Below are 15,015 nucleotides of genomic sequence, written 5' to 3'. Positions count from 1 at the left end.
CTTTTTGGGACGGCATGGAAGAACACTAGTAAGCCAGTGATTGAGCCCCGTAATAGGGTTAGAGGCAGAGAATCCCAGCGGAGAAAGGGGAACCGGGCCAGGCAGAGACAGCAAGGGCGGTTCGTAGCTCCAGTGCCTTCCGTTCACAACCCTGGGCCAGACTACACTAATCATAGGACCTATTGAAGAGATGAGTCTTCAATAAAGACTTAAAGGTCTCTCACATGGACAGGCAGACCATTCCATAAAAATGAAGCTCTATAGAAAGCCCTGCCCTACTACTTAGCTTCGGCTGGTGGAGGTCCTGTAGAACCATGTCCAGATAAAGCGTCCGGGGTGAAAAAGTTTCATGAAAAAAGTTGAGCGAGGGAAAAAATGTAACATTGGCAACAAACCGCACAACAGCACGTAAACCGGAATGACGTCACTGTCTACGTCACTCCAAACGAGGGCTGAAATACATTGAGCATGCGTGTTGATATTCTTTGCTGATTTGACAGGAAACGAAAGGAAGGTGAGACTGCTTTATCTGTTATGGTTTGTATCGTTTTATGTGTTTTACCCTGTTATAATATAAAACGGACAAAGGAATTCATGATTTTTAATACATTGTCAAAGATTCACGTATTATTTGTAAATATACTATTTGCAAGTTGGCTATGTTCTTGACTGCAAGTTGTCGACCCAGTTAACGTTAGTTAGCCAAGTACACGTAAGCGTAAACCTGCAGATATTTTTTTTGCTATCTAGCTGCTAACCGGTATCTCGTAATGTTAATTTTGTCAGATTGTGGTTAACGCTTTGTTGACCATGTGGTTTTTGTAATCCATTCAAGAAAATTGCAGCTAGTTAGCTAACTAAGGTTATCTTTCGTTTTAACATCTGGTTGTAGATAATCTAACTAGCAAGAACGTTAGCCACCGTAGCTAGCTAGCACATCTCATAGCGCCAAGTTCAAAGTTGACACCATGTACACGTATGCTTTGGCTGTTTAAAAAAAATAAAAAATCTGAATCAAATTGTACCACGATCAAATTGTGGTAGATTGGCCGATAATCTATAACGTCATTAGCTAACGTTAGATGGGTGTATTTAATTATCCAATACTATGTTGAAATCTTAGTTTTGACACGAATGGATCAAATATTGGTCCTTTTATCCTCACTTTGCATTGCTAGTTGGCACTTCGCTTTATCTTATCATACAAAGTGAATGAGTTTTACAATATTTAAAAATATTACGTTAGGCATATAGCCAGATGTGAGGCGGCAGGTAGCCTAGTGGTTAGAGCGTTGGACTCGTAACCTGATCGAATCCCCCGAGCTGAAAAGGTAAAAATCTGTTCGTTCTGTCCCTGAACAAGGAAGTAAACCCACTGTTCATAGGCCGTCATTGAAAATAAGAATTTGTTCTTAACTGACTTAGTAAATAAAGGTAATAAAAAAATATGCTACTCTTGTATTTTTGTCAGGGATCAATGATTATTTGACGGGGCTGAAGTACACACGGCACTTTTTCACTGTAATTTCACTTGAGTTTGTATTAACCACTTTTCCTACTCTATTGCAGATGAGGGCCCTGTACGTGTTTGCTCTACTGGGTCTGCTGGGTTTGGGGACAGGAGAGGAGGGGGCTCGTCTGTTAGCTTCCAAGTCCCTGTTGAACCGTTATGCCGTTGAGGGCCGTGATCTCACACTGCAGTACAACATCTACAACGTTGGAACCAGGTATTGAAAAATGACATTGAGTGTTAAGACAAGCCATTCAATGTCAGTCTCTGTGTGCTGAAAATTTGTATTTGTTTGCTTCCCAATTCTGTACCCTTATCCCAGAGTGTGAGGTTTCACAATCTGCCTTAACTCATTCTGAATACTCGTTCCACAGCGCTGCCCTAGAGGTTGAGCTGTCTGACGACTCCTTCCCCCCTGAGGATTTCGGCATCGTCTCTGGGATGCTGAATGTGAAATGGGACAGGATCGCCCCGTATCCTTTAAAGGCACAATCCTAAAATGTCTCAGCTCAACGACTCCTAAGCACCAATCTTTTACAACGAAGCCCACCGCATACTCTGAAGTTGTATTGCAGTTTCTCAAGTTCAGTTGTCAAACTCATTCCACGGAGGGCTAGTGTCTGCAGATTTTCGCTCCTTCCTTATACTTAATTGATTAATTAATTAGTAAGGAACTCCACTCGACACCTGGTGGTCTAGGGCTTAATTGAAGAAAAAAAAACTGTAGACACTAGGCCTTGCATGGAATGAGTGACGACCCTGCTCTAGTTGTTTATATCTTAACTGTCCCCAGTGCCAGCAATGTCTCTCATACTGTGGTACTGCGCCCCCTGAAGGCCGGATACTTCAACTTCACCTCTGCCTCCGTCAGCTACCTGGCTCAGGAGGGAGGACAAGTTGTGGTAAGGGAGAGCATAATCATCTATGCAGACCAGGGCCTGTATTCATAAAGCATTTTAGGAGTAGGAATAATGATCTAGGATAATGTTTTCCCTTTTACATCATAATGAATAAGATTGCATGGACTTGATCCTAGATCAACACTCCTATACGGAGATGCTTTATAAATATGGGCCCTAACCTGGTTTCAAATTATATTTGAATTCTTTCAGATACTTTGAGCGTTTGCTTAAGCACTGGCATGGGGTCAGGGTTTGAACTTTTTATGCTTTTGTATTGGTTCCATTGCAATAGGTAGTTCCATCAAGCAGAGCTGAAGTATTGAAAATGGTATTTGAACTCCAGTCTGATGCAGACATGCTCTGTTCTCTATTGCTCTCTCCAGTCTGGAAGTTTTTCTCTGCTACATTAACGTGCAGAATGTAGCTTAATAGCCTATTAGGCTGGTGTTGATATTTCCTGGCAATTGTTTTTATGCATTGTGCACTTGCACACATCCTGTTATGGATTTCAAATAATTGTAAACTCGTCAATTCAACGAGACTGATGCAGAGTAGTGATGTTTGTGACCTTTTGAGGAAATTAAACCCCCTTCTGTCTTCCTACAGGTTGGCTACACAAGTGCCCCTGGACAGGGTGGGATTTTAGCTCAGAGGGAGTTTGACAGGCGTTTCTCCCCCCACTATGTAAGTCATTTGTCCTTTCAAAGCATTATGGTTGTTATAGACCTCTTAGAGGAGTGTTTGGTGATATACCACATATTTGGAGGTAACTTGATGCCCTTCGGGCTGACTTCCTGGACCCAGATTACTCTTAATCCTAGTCTTAAATGCATGCTCAATGGCAAACCTTTATTTGAAGTGATTTTTACTCGAGGAATGTCTCAATCTGAGTCCAGGAAACCAGCCTTTTGTTGGACAGAGGCCTAGACTAAAATATCCTTGCAAAAATACATGGCTTTAGTATGTTCATCAGAAAGAACTAGACTCTCCATTTCTTGGCATACATATAGTTGCTCAGTATTTGTGTAATGTATCGAGGTAGAACAAAGCCAGTACTATGTTTTCGGTAGCAGTGTGTTATCGTCTCCTGGTCCTATCCTCAATTGCTGGCAAACTTGAAAATAAATGACAAGGCCTCCGTTTACCAACCAGTTACCAGCATCCCCAAACAAACTAGACTACAAACAGCCATGTTTAATTTTGTTTTCTTCTTCATGCCCTGTTTCTTTAAAATGGAACCCCACTTCAGTAGGGTTTTGCAAGACCCCCCCCCCCCCCCTATTTTTAATGGACAAGAAGTACTTCCCTGTTTTCAAAATGGTTTCTTGCTGAATTTGACCCAAGCCTTGAATTGGCTGTGACCTCACATCTCCTTCCCTCACCCCCCTCTCTCTCTCCAGCTGGACTGGGCTGCTTTTGGTGTAATGACCCTCCCCTCCATTGGCATCCCCCTGCTCTTGTGGTTCTCCAGCAAGAGGAAATACGACTCGCCGAAGGCCAAGAAGAACTGAACACTACTCTCCACTGTGGAACTAGCTAGGGATGAGGTTGAGGTTTAATAACTTGTACCTTTTCACACTATTGTGTTGACACAAATGTGCAGGCTCAGATATTTTTTTGTCACCTTGTCCTTTCCAGCATAGTTATAGCAACCATGCTGGATGTGTAACCACACTAATGCTGTTCATCTCAGTTCTGCTCAGTGGTGTGAAAGGGGTATTAGTAGATTGGGAGGCGAGTGACTGTATTTTATTAAAATAGCATAATTACCCATATTGGGGGTAAACGAACATGTAATGAGTGATCGGGGAAGATGTGCTTCCTTGTGATAGGGAGATTGAGCTTTGTTGACTATAGCGGTCGATGATGGGCTAGAGGTTTCATTGCTGGTTTTTCTATTCCATACACGCACATGCATTCCATACGGTACACAAAGTCCCACTACAGCTACAATGCAAGAATGGCTGCATTTTGTTTTATTTTGTAATTCATTTGAAACCCTCAAAGTAATTTCTACAGAAAGTAATTTCTCAGGTGACTTGGAACTTCATGTTTGGGAAATAAACAAACCGGCTGGGTTTTATAAAGTGAGATTCTTGTGTTTACCATTCTGTCAATCTTTTTGTGGGGTAGTGTGCAAGTTTACTCTTCAAGGGTAGATTGGGGCACAACTTCTGTAGATGCATTTTTGGCACACAGAGACTTGACATTCAGGATGATCAAGCCTCGCGTTAAATAGAAAATATACCTTAATCTGGTAAGTGTACAGTAAGGCTTAAAATATATTGGGGTTGTCATTATTTTGTTAAATGATAATTGCAGAGAGGGTCTTGGGTGAAGTGTGCTTAGGGTTTATAGTTTGATATCGGGTAGTCATTAAGGTTTATAAGTGGAGTTGTATGACAGGGTCTTAGTAAAGAGTGGTCAGGGGTTGGGTGGAGGCAGTGAAGGCTTTGAGCTGGTTGGCCTCGCTGGGATCTGTTCGTAGATGCTGGTGCCTGAGTCATCAGTCAAAGGTCGTTCTGAACGAGGTGGCAGAAAGACCCCAGGTCGGGATGGGGAAGAAAAGATGGCATCTCCACATCGCTAGAAAAATGAGAGAAAAAAGATGGGCCTAACTTAAGTATTTTTATATGAAATATCTAACATTTTCAAAGTAATTTAGAGTAACTTAATCTACCAATGTATTTTTTTTTGTCAATGAAAAAGCTTTAAACATTTACAATCAGCTATAATTTATTGACAAAATAGATAATATGCACAACCATATGTTTGTTCCAGTACCTGCACACTTCCGTCTGATCGAGGGGGGCAGTTAATGGCCCTGCGGGGCGGTCGTAAAGGCCGGTTGGGGGCTGTCCTGGCAGGAAGGGGAACATGACTGGGGGCCTCTCTCCTTAGGTTCACCTCTGAATAGAGGTGATGCTGGGGGTCTGCAAATGAGAGCGGATATCGTAATACATGTAGACCGTCATACAGTGCCTTAGGAAAATATTCAGCCCCCATGACTTTTTCCACATTTTGTTCAGTTACATCCTTATTCTAGAATGTATTATTTCACCCCCCCCCCCCCCCTGTCAATCTACACACAACACCCCATAATTACAACAAAAACAGGGTTTTATAATTTTTTGCAAATGTATTAAATATAAACTGAAATACACTACCAGTCAAAAGTTAACACCTAGTCATTCAAGGGGTTCTTTATTTGTACTATTTTCTACATTGTAGTATAGTGAACGCAACCAAAAAAAAGTAACGACGCAAATTTCAATTAACAGGTGTGCATTAAAAGTGAATCAAGTTGTAGAAACATCTCAAGGATCATCAATGGAAACAGGATGCAGCTGAGCTCAATTTCGAGTCTCAACAGCAATACTGTTTTTTATTTTCAAAACATTTGGAACATTTTCAAAATCCTTGTTTTCACTTTGTCGTCATGGGGTTTTGTGTGTAGATTGCTGATGATTTTGTATTTATTTAATCCATTTTAGAATAAGGTGGTAATGTGACAAAATGTAAAAAAACTCAAGGGGTTTGAATACTTTCCGAAGACACTATATGTACATTGTTCATTCTAGGCATGGATAAAAATGGGGCTGTATAAATATAACATAAAATTAAGGAGCAGCTAAAACTGTGTAATGGGTCATTTCAGGTCGAATCAGGCATGCCGTGCCTTGCTCAGGCCAATAACAATACAACCCCAGAAAGATAAGTGGCTGGTCTTGTCTTTCACCTTGCCCGCCTGCGCTCCTCTCGGCATCCCGCCAGAGCCCCATGGCGTAGAAGTCAATGTGTTCCTTTGCCTCTTCTTCTTCGTGTTGGGCCAGATGAGGGGTTTCCTCGTAGGTGTGCAGGGGCTCCAGCTTCCAGTAACTCGGGTCCTCGTCGGAGCCACTGCTCGTGAGCAGGACGGAGGACGCTGCCTCCGCCCTCTGGCCTGGTGGGTTGCCCACATTGACTTTGGGAGTTATGTCTGCCTGGGAAAGCATGCTTGGTGGCTTGTTGACCTGAGCGTACAGTGCTTCGGTGTCGTCATCACCTCTCCCACATGCTCCTAAACAGCTAACACCAGTTTTTGTCACATCTTGGGGGGGGGCGATCAGATTTGTCACCTGGAAAAAACATTGGTAAGGTAGTTCTGTAAATCCATTAATAACGTTGACTTTTTAAGTGGGTTTGTTTAATTTACAAATGTTAAAGTGGGGATAGTTCCTCACCTCCATCAGTTCCCTAAACTGGCTTTCTGGTAGAGAACAGGACTTCTTGAGCACCTTCCTGACCACAGCATACTCTGGCACCCCGTCATCTGTAGGGGCTGAGCTAGCCAATATCTCTTGAACTCGGACAGTGTCAGGAGCCGAGGGTGCTGTTGATGACCGTACAGTGGCTTCCTTTTCAGTCACTTTCGTTGTCTCTCCACCTTCATCCTGCAACCCCAGTTTAACTGTACTCTCAAAACTTTCATTGGACTGCGAGAGAGAGTAAAAGAGATACAGAAAGATTGAGAAACAAACTGTTGCATTTGAGTTTACCAAAAAGGATAGTTTGTCACAAAATGTGTTTGTTAGTTGTTTAGAGGCTAATTAGGTCGTGCCAATGATTATTTTCCTTTCGTTCATGAAGGAGGCATGGGGTGTGGAATATGTACTCGGCACCTCGTCACAGGGCGTGTTGAGAATCTCGTTGAAGGGCCCCACGGGATTCTGGGTGTAGTGGCTGACCAGCTCCTGCAGGCTTCTATGGTGACTCTCCTCCCCAGCGATGAGATAACATGCCCCTCTGCCACCCTCTTCTTCCTCTATGATGAAATGGCGGCATCTATCCTTTCCTCTGGGGGGAAAATGATGTGTCTATCTAAAGATGTCTTTAGGTATGTGTGTGTGTATGGTGTATGTGTGGTCTGTCATAACTTTACCTGTACGAGAGTACAAAACCAATCTTTGACTCGCTGAGCCTGATCAGAAAACAGCCCTGCTGCTTGTCCTTCAGAAGCTCCTCTGCTTCCCTATCCAATCAGTCGACAGACAGACAGACAGACAGAAAAATGAGAACAAACAGAGCACCTATGTGTGTACAATTGTGTCTTTGCTTTGACTCGTGTCTTTCTGAACTATTTTCTGTTTCGTGTGCATACTGTATGTACCCATAGCCGTGGGATTTAGGGGTGCTGTAGCACCCCCTGAATTTAAAAAATTATTTAAAGAAATAAAAAATATTATTTTTATCACAAAAGTTGTGTTCTTTAATAGTCCTGTATTAGCAGACCGATATAGCCTTCTGCTATGTTTTCCTCAGCAACCCCCGCCCCCTTAAGTATGTATGTGTGAATGTTTGAATATGACCTGTTTCATTGATTGCATTTATTAGACAATTTTATAAACATACATAAGAGAGGGCTCCAGCTTCAGTGGCTAAAAACAATGACAGAACAATATCTGTTCGTGTCATAAAATGAGTCAGTAGTACAGTCCCATTGCCATAAACAACACTCTCATTTACCTCTAATATATACAGTACAACAATCAATCCCTGATATATACAAGACAATCACTTTTACACAATATACAACACACTAGGCACCAAAAGTCAGTCCATATGCTATCCCGGGCATTATCTTCTCACCCACGTACTGTAGACCTACTCCTCACTTTCGTGACATGCTACTATTCAGCCATTTTCTCAGTAAGAACTTGAAACCGACCATGGAGGTTATGAATTTCAAGTTCTTTGGAAGACTATTCCGAAGAATGGAGTTCAAAAAAGTTTCCCTCCCCATACCATCCTTAACAATGTCAGTTTCACTTCTTCTAGTGGAATAGTTGTGGTTATCCCTGACCAAGTGAAAGTAGTTACCTAGGTACCTGGGGACCATACTGTGGACAATCTTATGGACAAGACACAATTTCATCTGAGTGAATCTCTCCTCCACTTTGAACCATCTGAGGCTTTCAAAGTGGGAATGGTCAAGATGAGTATGTGTATCCCTATATATGTGTTGTGTCATCTGTGGTCTTGTGTGTGTGCGTATGCATTTTATGTGTGTTTGAGTGTACGTGTGTGCATGTGTGTCTGTGGTCTTCTTGCATATGCACTTGTTTCCCTGGATGCGCAGTGTTTCTTTATTTCTATTGCAGATAATGTGTATACCAGTATATGTTTCTGTGTGTGCTAGCAGTCTGACAGACAGACAGTCTAACCTGCGCGTGGCGAAGCCATGTAGCCAGCGGGGTAGGGGGTGGCCAGGCTGACGCAAGCGGGGGAGCTGTGTCCTCTCGAACCACAGCATGGTGTGGGCCCGAAGGCCGGGGCCACCCAGAGTCAGAGCAGGAGACACCCTCTTCACTACTGTCTGAGATAGGGAGGGATAGAGGGAGATAGACATGGAGGGTTGTGAGATTTATGGTCATATTCAATAGTTTCTCTGTTGAGCTGTCTGGTATCTTTTCAAAACAAAAAAGGTGAAAAGGGAGCGCGAAAGAGAACAACGCCCGGTCCAGAAACAGCACCTACCAACTACCACTTTGTGTAGATCTGAAAGGAAAGCGAGAGAGGTAGAGAGGGGGGTGGGAGAGGGAGAAAACAGCTGTTTTTCACACACGTAAGCTTGAATATGTTCCCACAGAAGTTACCTCAGCAAGAGAAGACAGTTATATTTTAAACACTTGATATACACTTGATATGCTAATCCATGCCTTTTTAATTCCAGCATGCAGTCAACTACATGGAAGTGGCCTACATGCCTCCCATCCTAGACATTGGGCCTTACCCGCAGCTCATCCAGTTGGTGCTCTCAGTCACAAACAGCAAGACACTACAGTCAACGACATCTGATACAACATTACTGTGTTGTATCAGGCCTTTTCAGTAGGTGCGGTGTGTAAGTCAAAGTGGGTATGGTATAAACTTTCATAGGTCAATTCCCATTTATGCACATCAAACCGGTAGGATCTTCGAGAAGGCTCTAGAGACAGAATCTGAACTGGGCTGACCCACGCAACACTGAAGGTAGAGAGGTAACTTTCAGTTCTCTTTGTTTTAACGTTTCATGAAATGGCTTTTTAAAAAACCGAACCACAGGAAGTTGTGTGTCTCTAACTGTACTGTGTGGTTTAGGGTGTAAAGTGTGGCTGATGGTTTCAGACCTGACAATCTGACTGGAGGCTTACGGGAAATCCTCTACAAAGACACAGACATATGCATTTTAGAAACAAGCATTCACACACAGTAGAAATACACGTCAATTAATGCACAGATACTTGTCTGTGTCATTTCTACCAAGCATAGAAAACACTATTGAAAAGCATGCAAATTTGCTGATCTGGGATCTGAAGTTAAATCTAATTTCAGATTTTAATTCTGTAACCTCATTCTCCTGGCCAATGGTTTGTTTGGCTGGTAGAGCCGCCACCTCCTCTCGAGGGGTTTTGGGGACCTTTAAGCTCCTCCTGGGTTTGATTGGAGGAGTCTGCCGGGTGGGCGGGTCTTGAGCAGAATGCTGGTGTGGTACAAGCTTTTGGGGTTGGATAGGCAGGCAGCTGATATGCTCCTCTCGCCTGCTTTCAACATCTGCAAACCAACACAAAATAATCTATAAAGCTAACCAGTAACCATCACAAAAGTTATGGCTACATGAAGCATCTTTTTGACACTGAACTAACACAATGTACTGTATATATTTATATATTTTTTTATATTTAACTTTTATTTAACCAGGTAAGACTCATTGATATTATCAACATCTACAAACCAACATAAAATACATCTTATATAGCTAAACATTAACCATCACAAGTGACAGCCACTGACACAATATATTTTTTATTTAACCTTCATATAACCAGAAGTCACATTGAGTTTCACATCTCTTCTAAAAATGTGAACCCTAGCCAAAAAGCAGCATACATATAAAGTGCCTTCAGAAAGTATTCATAGACCTAGATTTATTTCAAAATTGTGTTAAAGCCTGAATTTAAAATGGATTATATTTAGATTTTGTATCACTGGCCTGTTAAAGTAGAATAACATTTAGAGAATTTTTTTGAAATGTATTAAAAATGAAAAGCTGAAATTTGTTGAGTCAATAAGTATTCAACCCATTTGTTATGTCAAGCCTAAATAAGTTCAGGAGTAAAAATGTGCTTAACAAGTCACATAAGTTGCATGGACTCACCCTGTGTGCAATAATATTGTTTCATTTATTTGAGTAGCGACAGATGCAATAACATTGACACATTGCAATTTACACCATAACATGTTAGCTTGCGCTAATTTACAGTGCCTGTCCCTTATCTTGTACATCATTTTTGGATGACTGCCTCATCTCTGTAACCAACTCATACAATTATCTGTGAGGTCCCTCAGTCAAGCAGTGAATTTCAAACACAGATTCAACCACAGGGAGATTTTACAATGCCTCACAAAGAAGGACACCTACAGTATTAGTAGATGGGTAAAATTTAAAAAAATAGACATTGAATATCCCTTTAACTATGGTATAATGATTGATGACACTTTGGATGGTGCATCAATACACCCAGTCACTACAAAGATACAGGGGTCCTTCCTAACTCAGTTGCTGGAGAGGAAGGAAACTGCTCAAGGATTTCACCATGAGGCCAATGGTGACTTTAAAACAGTTACATAGTTTAATGGCTGTGATAGGAGGATGGATCAACAACATTGTAGTTACTTCACAATACTAACCTAAACGACATATTGAAAATGTAGAATACATTCAAAAACATGCATCCTGTTTGCAATAAGACACTAACGTAAAATTGCCAAAACAATGTGCAAAGAAAGGAACTTTATGTCCTGAATACAGAACATTATTTGGTGCAAATCCAATTCACTGAGTACCACTCTTCACATTTTCAAGAATGGTAGAGGATGTTATGGGTATGCTTGTCATCAGCAAGGACTAGGGAGTTTTTTTTAAATAAAAATAAATGAAACAGAGCTAAGCACAGACAAAATCATAGAGGAAAACCAGGTTCAGTCTGCTTTCCAATAGACACTAGGAGACAAATTCACCTTATAGCAGGAAAATAACCTAAAACACAAGGCCAAATATAGACTGGAGGTGTTTACCAAGACAGCATTGAATGTTCCTGAGTGGCCTAGTTACAGTTTTGACTTAAATTGTCTTGAAAACTTATTGCAAGATTTGAAAATGTCTGTCACGCAATGATCAACAACCATTTTGACAGAGCTTGAAGAAGTTAAAAAAAAGAATCATGTGCAAATGTTGTACAATCCAGGTGTGTAAAGCTCTTAGAGACTTACCTGGAACAACTGTAATCGCTGCCATAGGTTATTCTAACATTTATTGGCTCAGTGGTGTGAATATTTATGTAAATTATGTATTTAATTTTCAAAAAATGTGCAAACATTTCTAAAAACATGTTTTCAAAAAATGATATTGAATAAATGATGAACCCAGGCTGTGACACAACAACATGTGAAATACGTCAAGGGGTATGAATACTTTCTGAAGACACTGTAGTAACACAACATAAAAAACATAACAATGAATGGAAGTTAAAATGGTTCAAAGTGCATACTTGCTCTGACAATAAATCGATTCAGATCACTTTTAGCATCAACTTCAGATGTAGATAATATTGTAGATAATGCAATTTTCACATTAGTGCAAAGGATTCACTTAGTAGAATAAACACAAATAATCAATTGTATAACAAGCACACGTCACATTGGTGCCGTGAGTAAGATTTGGTCAGTTGATGCCTATTATCTGTTGGTGTCTCAGAGGAGAAAAGGTGGAGTGTAATCAAGCTAGTCAGGTAACTACTCTTGTGTGATGAGTAACCTTTTTTATGAGACTTGCCTTAGCTCGCACAGCTAATGCCTGTAGGTTTTTAGCTTAGTGGGCTAACACAATCTTCGACTGCGCAGACAAACCTGTCTATCTCTTTCAGCCCAACAGCAGATCTGTCACTAGGTTTGGTATAAAGCTGAGTGATTGGGCTGGGGAAATGTAACTACTCTCAAATTCATAAATAGAGCCATGGCCAAGACTCACAGTCAGTGAGATAGACATGATCTTTCAAAAACTTATTTCGAAACTATACATAGTTTGTTAACAAAGACAACAAAATTGTAAGCAATGGTAAACATTAGCAATTATATTAAATGAGTTAGTAATGAAAACATTGTTCCTACATAGTTCTGACTGAATATGAAATTGTTAAAAGTTTAAGCCTGACCTTTTAAGCGCTGGTAGTCGAAGTCCATGTTGATGTTTAAAATAGGTTGTCACAAGACAGCTGTGAAAACGGTTGTCTGAACATCTCTTTCCTCCTCTACATATACTATAGTTTGTCTGTGTGTGTCAATGAGAGAGAAAGAAAGGGAGAGAGAGCGAGAGAGACAGAGAGAGTGATGAGGAAGTGGGAGAGAGGGAGGAGATATAATAGAGAGATAAACAAGAAGAGTTTTGTGGGTGGGGGAGGGAAAATGTCATCTTTACAAATTTCTTAATTACATAATGATGTCCTAAGTTGTGCATGCATCTACAATTGTCATGTATTATTTTATTTAAAAAACACACACGCACGCACGCATATACACACACACACACACACACACACATACACACACTTCCTTCCTTTCCACTTCCTTTCACCTAAAAATATCCAAGTGAGTCACAGCTGTGATTGTCTCAACTTGTCATGTGACTTGGCACTTACTAATTATTAAGCATTTAGAGATGTTTGTTTTTCTAAGAGCTCATACATATTATGTCCACAACTGTTCTGTTCCATCAATGTAGGTCTGCTTACTGTATGTTACTGTATAAAGAAGATACAAGAATAATAATTTACTACATTTATTAATCAGGTGTATTCCATTCCTTTTTTTATAATGAGAATTTGTCTGAATATTAGGCCAAAGACTTGTGGTTATTCCAATGTGAAAGACCACCTGAAAGGATGAAGGCAGAACTACAGTAGGCCTAAGCTACTTATAAAAAACAGTTCAATTTTACTTCCACAGAGTGGCGCAAGAGCCAAACGCATCCCACAATAATGTTTTGGTGACAGTACGGCAAACGTGCCATAATAAAAACATGACATCTTGTAATAAATGGTCATAGGCCAATTGCTTATCATCATCGTCATTATTAATCATCAGCATCATCATCAATTCATGAATGTCGATTATCAAATTTCAATGAAGAAGTGAGTATGGCCACACCACAGGAAGACACACACACACACACACACACACACACACAGGCTGACAGTATCTCACCATCATTGTGTGTTACAGCATATGATGACTTGACAAGTGTGATTGAATGACTGGTAGTGGTTATTTGTTTGGAGTTGCATAGCATGCCAAAACAACTCAATATACAGCGCATTCGGAAAGCATTCAGACCCATTGACTTTTTCCACATTTTGTTACATTACAGCCTTATTCTAAAATGGATTAAATTACTTTTTACCCTCATCAATCTACACACAATACCCCATAACGAGGAAGCAAAAACAGGTTTAATACATTTTCGCAAATGTATTAAAAATAAAAAACAGAAATACTATATTTACATAAGTATTCACCTATGAGCCTCAAAATTGAGCTCAGGTGCATCCTGTTTCCATTGATCATCCTTGAGATGTTTCTACATCTTGATTGGAGTCCACCTGTGGTATATTCAATTGATTGGACATGATTTGGAAAGGTACACACCTGTCTATATAAGGTCCCACAGTTGACAGTGGATGTCAGAGAAAAAAACGAAGCCATGAGGTTGAAGGAATTGTCCGTAGAGTTCCGAGACAGGATTGTGTCTAGACACAGATCTGGGAAAGGGTAACAAAAACAGCATTGCAGCATTGAACATCCCCAAGAACACAGTCCATCATTCTTAAATGGAAGAAGTGTGGAAGCACCAAGACTTTTCCTAGAGCTGGCCTCCCAGCCAAACTCAGCAATTGTTGGGAGAAGGGTCTTGGTTTTGGGAGGTAACCAAGATGGTCACTCTGACAGAGCTCCAGAGTTCCTCTGTTGAGATGGGAGAACCTACCAGAGGGACAACCATCTCTGCAACACTCCACCAATCAGGCCTTTATGGTAGAGTGGCCAGCCGGAAGCCACTCCTCAGTAAAAGGCACATGACAGCCCGCTTAGAGTTTGCCAAAAGACACCTAAAGGACTCTCATACCATGAGACACAAGATTCTCTGGTCTGATGAAACCAGAATTGAACTCCTTGGCCTGAATGCCAAACGTCACGTCTGGAGGAAACCTGGCACCATCCCTACAGCGAAGCATGGTGGTGGCAGCATCATGCTGTGGGGATTTTTATCAGCTGCAGGGACTCGGAGACTAGTCAGGATCGAGGGAAAGATGAATGGAGCAAAGTACAGAGAGATCCTTGATGAAAACCTGCTCCAGAGCGCTCAGGACTTCAGAGTGGGGTGAAGGTTCACCTTACAACAGGACAACGACACAGCCAAGACAACGCAGGATTGACTTCGGGATAAGTCTCTGAATGTCCTTGAGTGGTCCAGCCAAAGCACGGACTTGAATCCTGATCGAACACCTCTGGAGAGACCTGAAAATAGCGCTG

The 15,015-nt window shown here is 41.1% G+C and overlaps 2 protein-coding genes and 1 non-coding gene across 4 annotated transcripts; 2 read left to right on the top strand and 1 right to left on the bottom strand.

Moving 5' to 3' along the window:
- The first annotated feature begins 490 nt into the window (after nucleotides 1–490).
- On the top strand, nucleotides 491–4,502 carry ssrb (Translocon-associated protein subunit beta). Its single transcript, NM_001160656.1, is given in 6 exon segments — nucleotides 491–514; nucleotides 1,570–1,727; nucleotides 1,885–1,983; nucleotides 2,304–2,412; nucleotides 3,019–3,096; nucleotides 3,813–4,502. Coding segments are annotated over 5 exon segments (555 nt in total). The 5' UTR covers nucleotides 491–514; the 3' UTR covers nucleotides 3,924–4,502.
- Nucleotides 3,398–3,529, top strand: LOC118946547. The gene has a single exon (XR_005041418.1). It is a non-coding gene; the product is annotated as a small nucleolar RNA SNORA57 (small nucleolar RNA).
- LOC110489419 lies at nucleotides 4,361–12,832 on the bottom strand. Of its 2 annotated transcripts, XM_036970818.1 has the most exons (9): nucleotides 12,645–12,832; nucleotides 9,782–9,984; nucleotides 8,616–8,767; nucleotides 7,334–7,423; nucleotides 7,074–7,248; nucleotides 6,636–6,887; nucleotides 6,152–6,530; nucleotides 5,197–5,345; nucleotides 4,361–4,998 (listed from the first exon to the last, which is right to left on the bottom strand). In XM_036970818.1, exons 1-9 carry the CDS (start codon nucleotides 12,670–12,672, stop codon nucleotides 4,837–4,839), a joined length of 1,590 nt encoding a protein of 529 aa, XP_036826713.1. In that variant the 5' UTR covers nucleotides 12,673–12,832; the 3' UTR covers nucleotides 4,361–4,836. The 2 variants fall into 2 exon arrangements, with proteins under 2 accessions (XP_036826713.1, XP_036826714.1); XM_036970819.1 differs by lacking the exon at nucleotides 12,645–12,832 and having other exon boundaries at nucleotides 8,616–9,594; nucleotides 9,782–9,799.
- Nucleotides 12,833–15,015: the final 2,183 nt, after the last annotated feature.

Source organism: Oncorhynchus mykiss, chromosome 32, assembly GCF_013265735.2.
Source record: "Oncorhynchus mykiss isolate Arlee chromosome 32, USDA_OmykA_1.1, whole genome shotgun sequence".
NCBI classification, from domain to species: Eukaryota; Metazoa; Chordata; class Actinopteri; order Salmoniformes; family Salmonidae; genus Oncorhynchus; species Oncorhynchus mykiss.
This window is presented reverse-complemented; position numbering and strand designations above follow the sequence as displayed.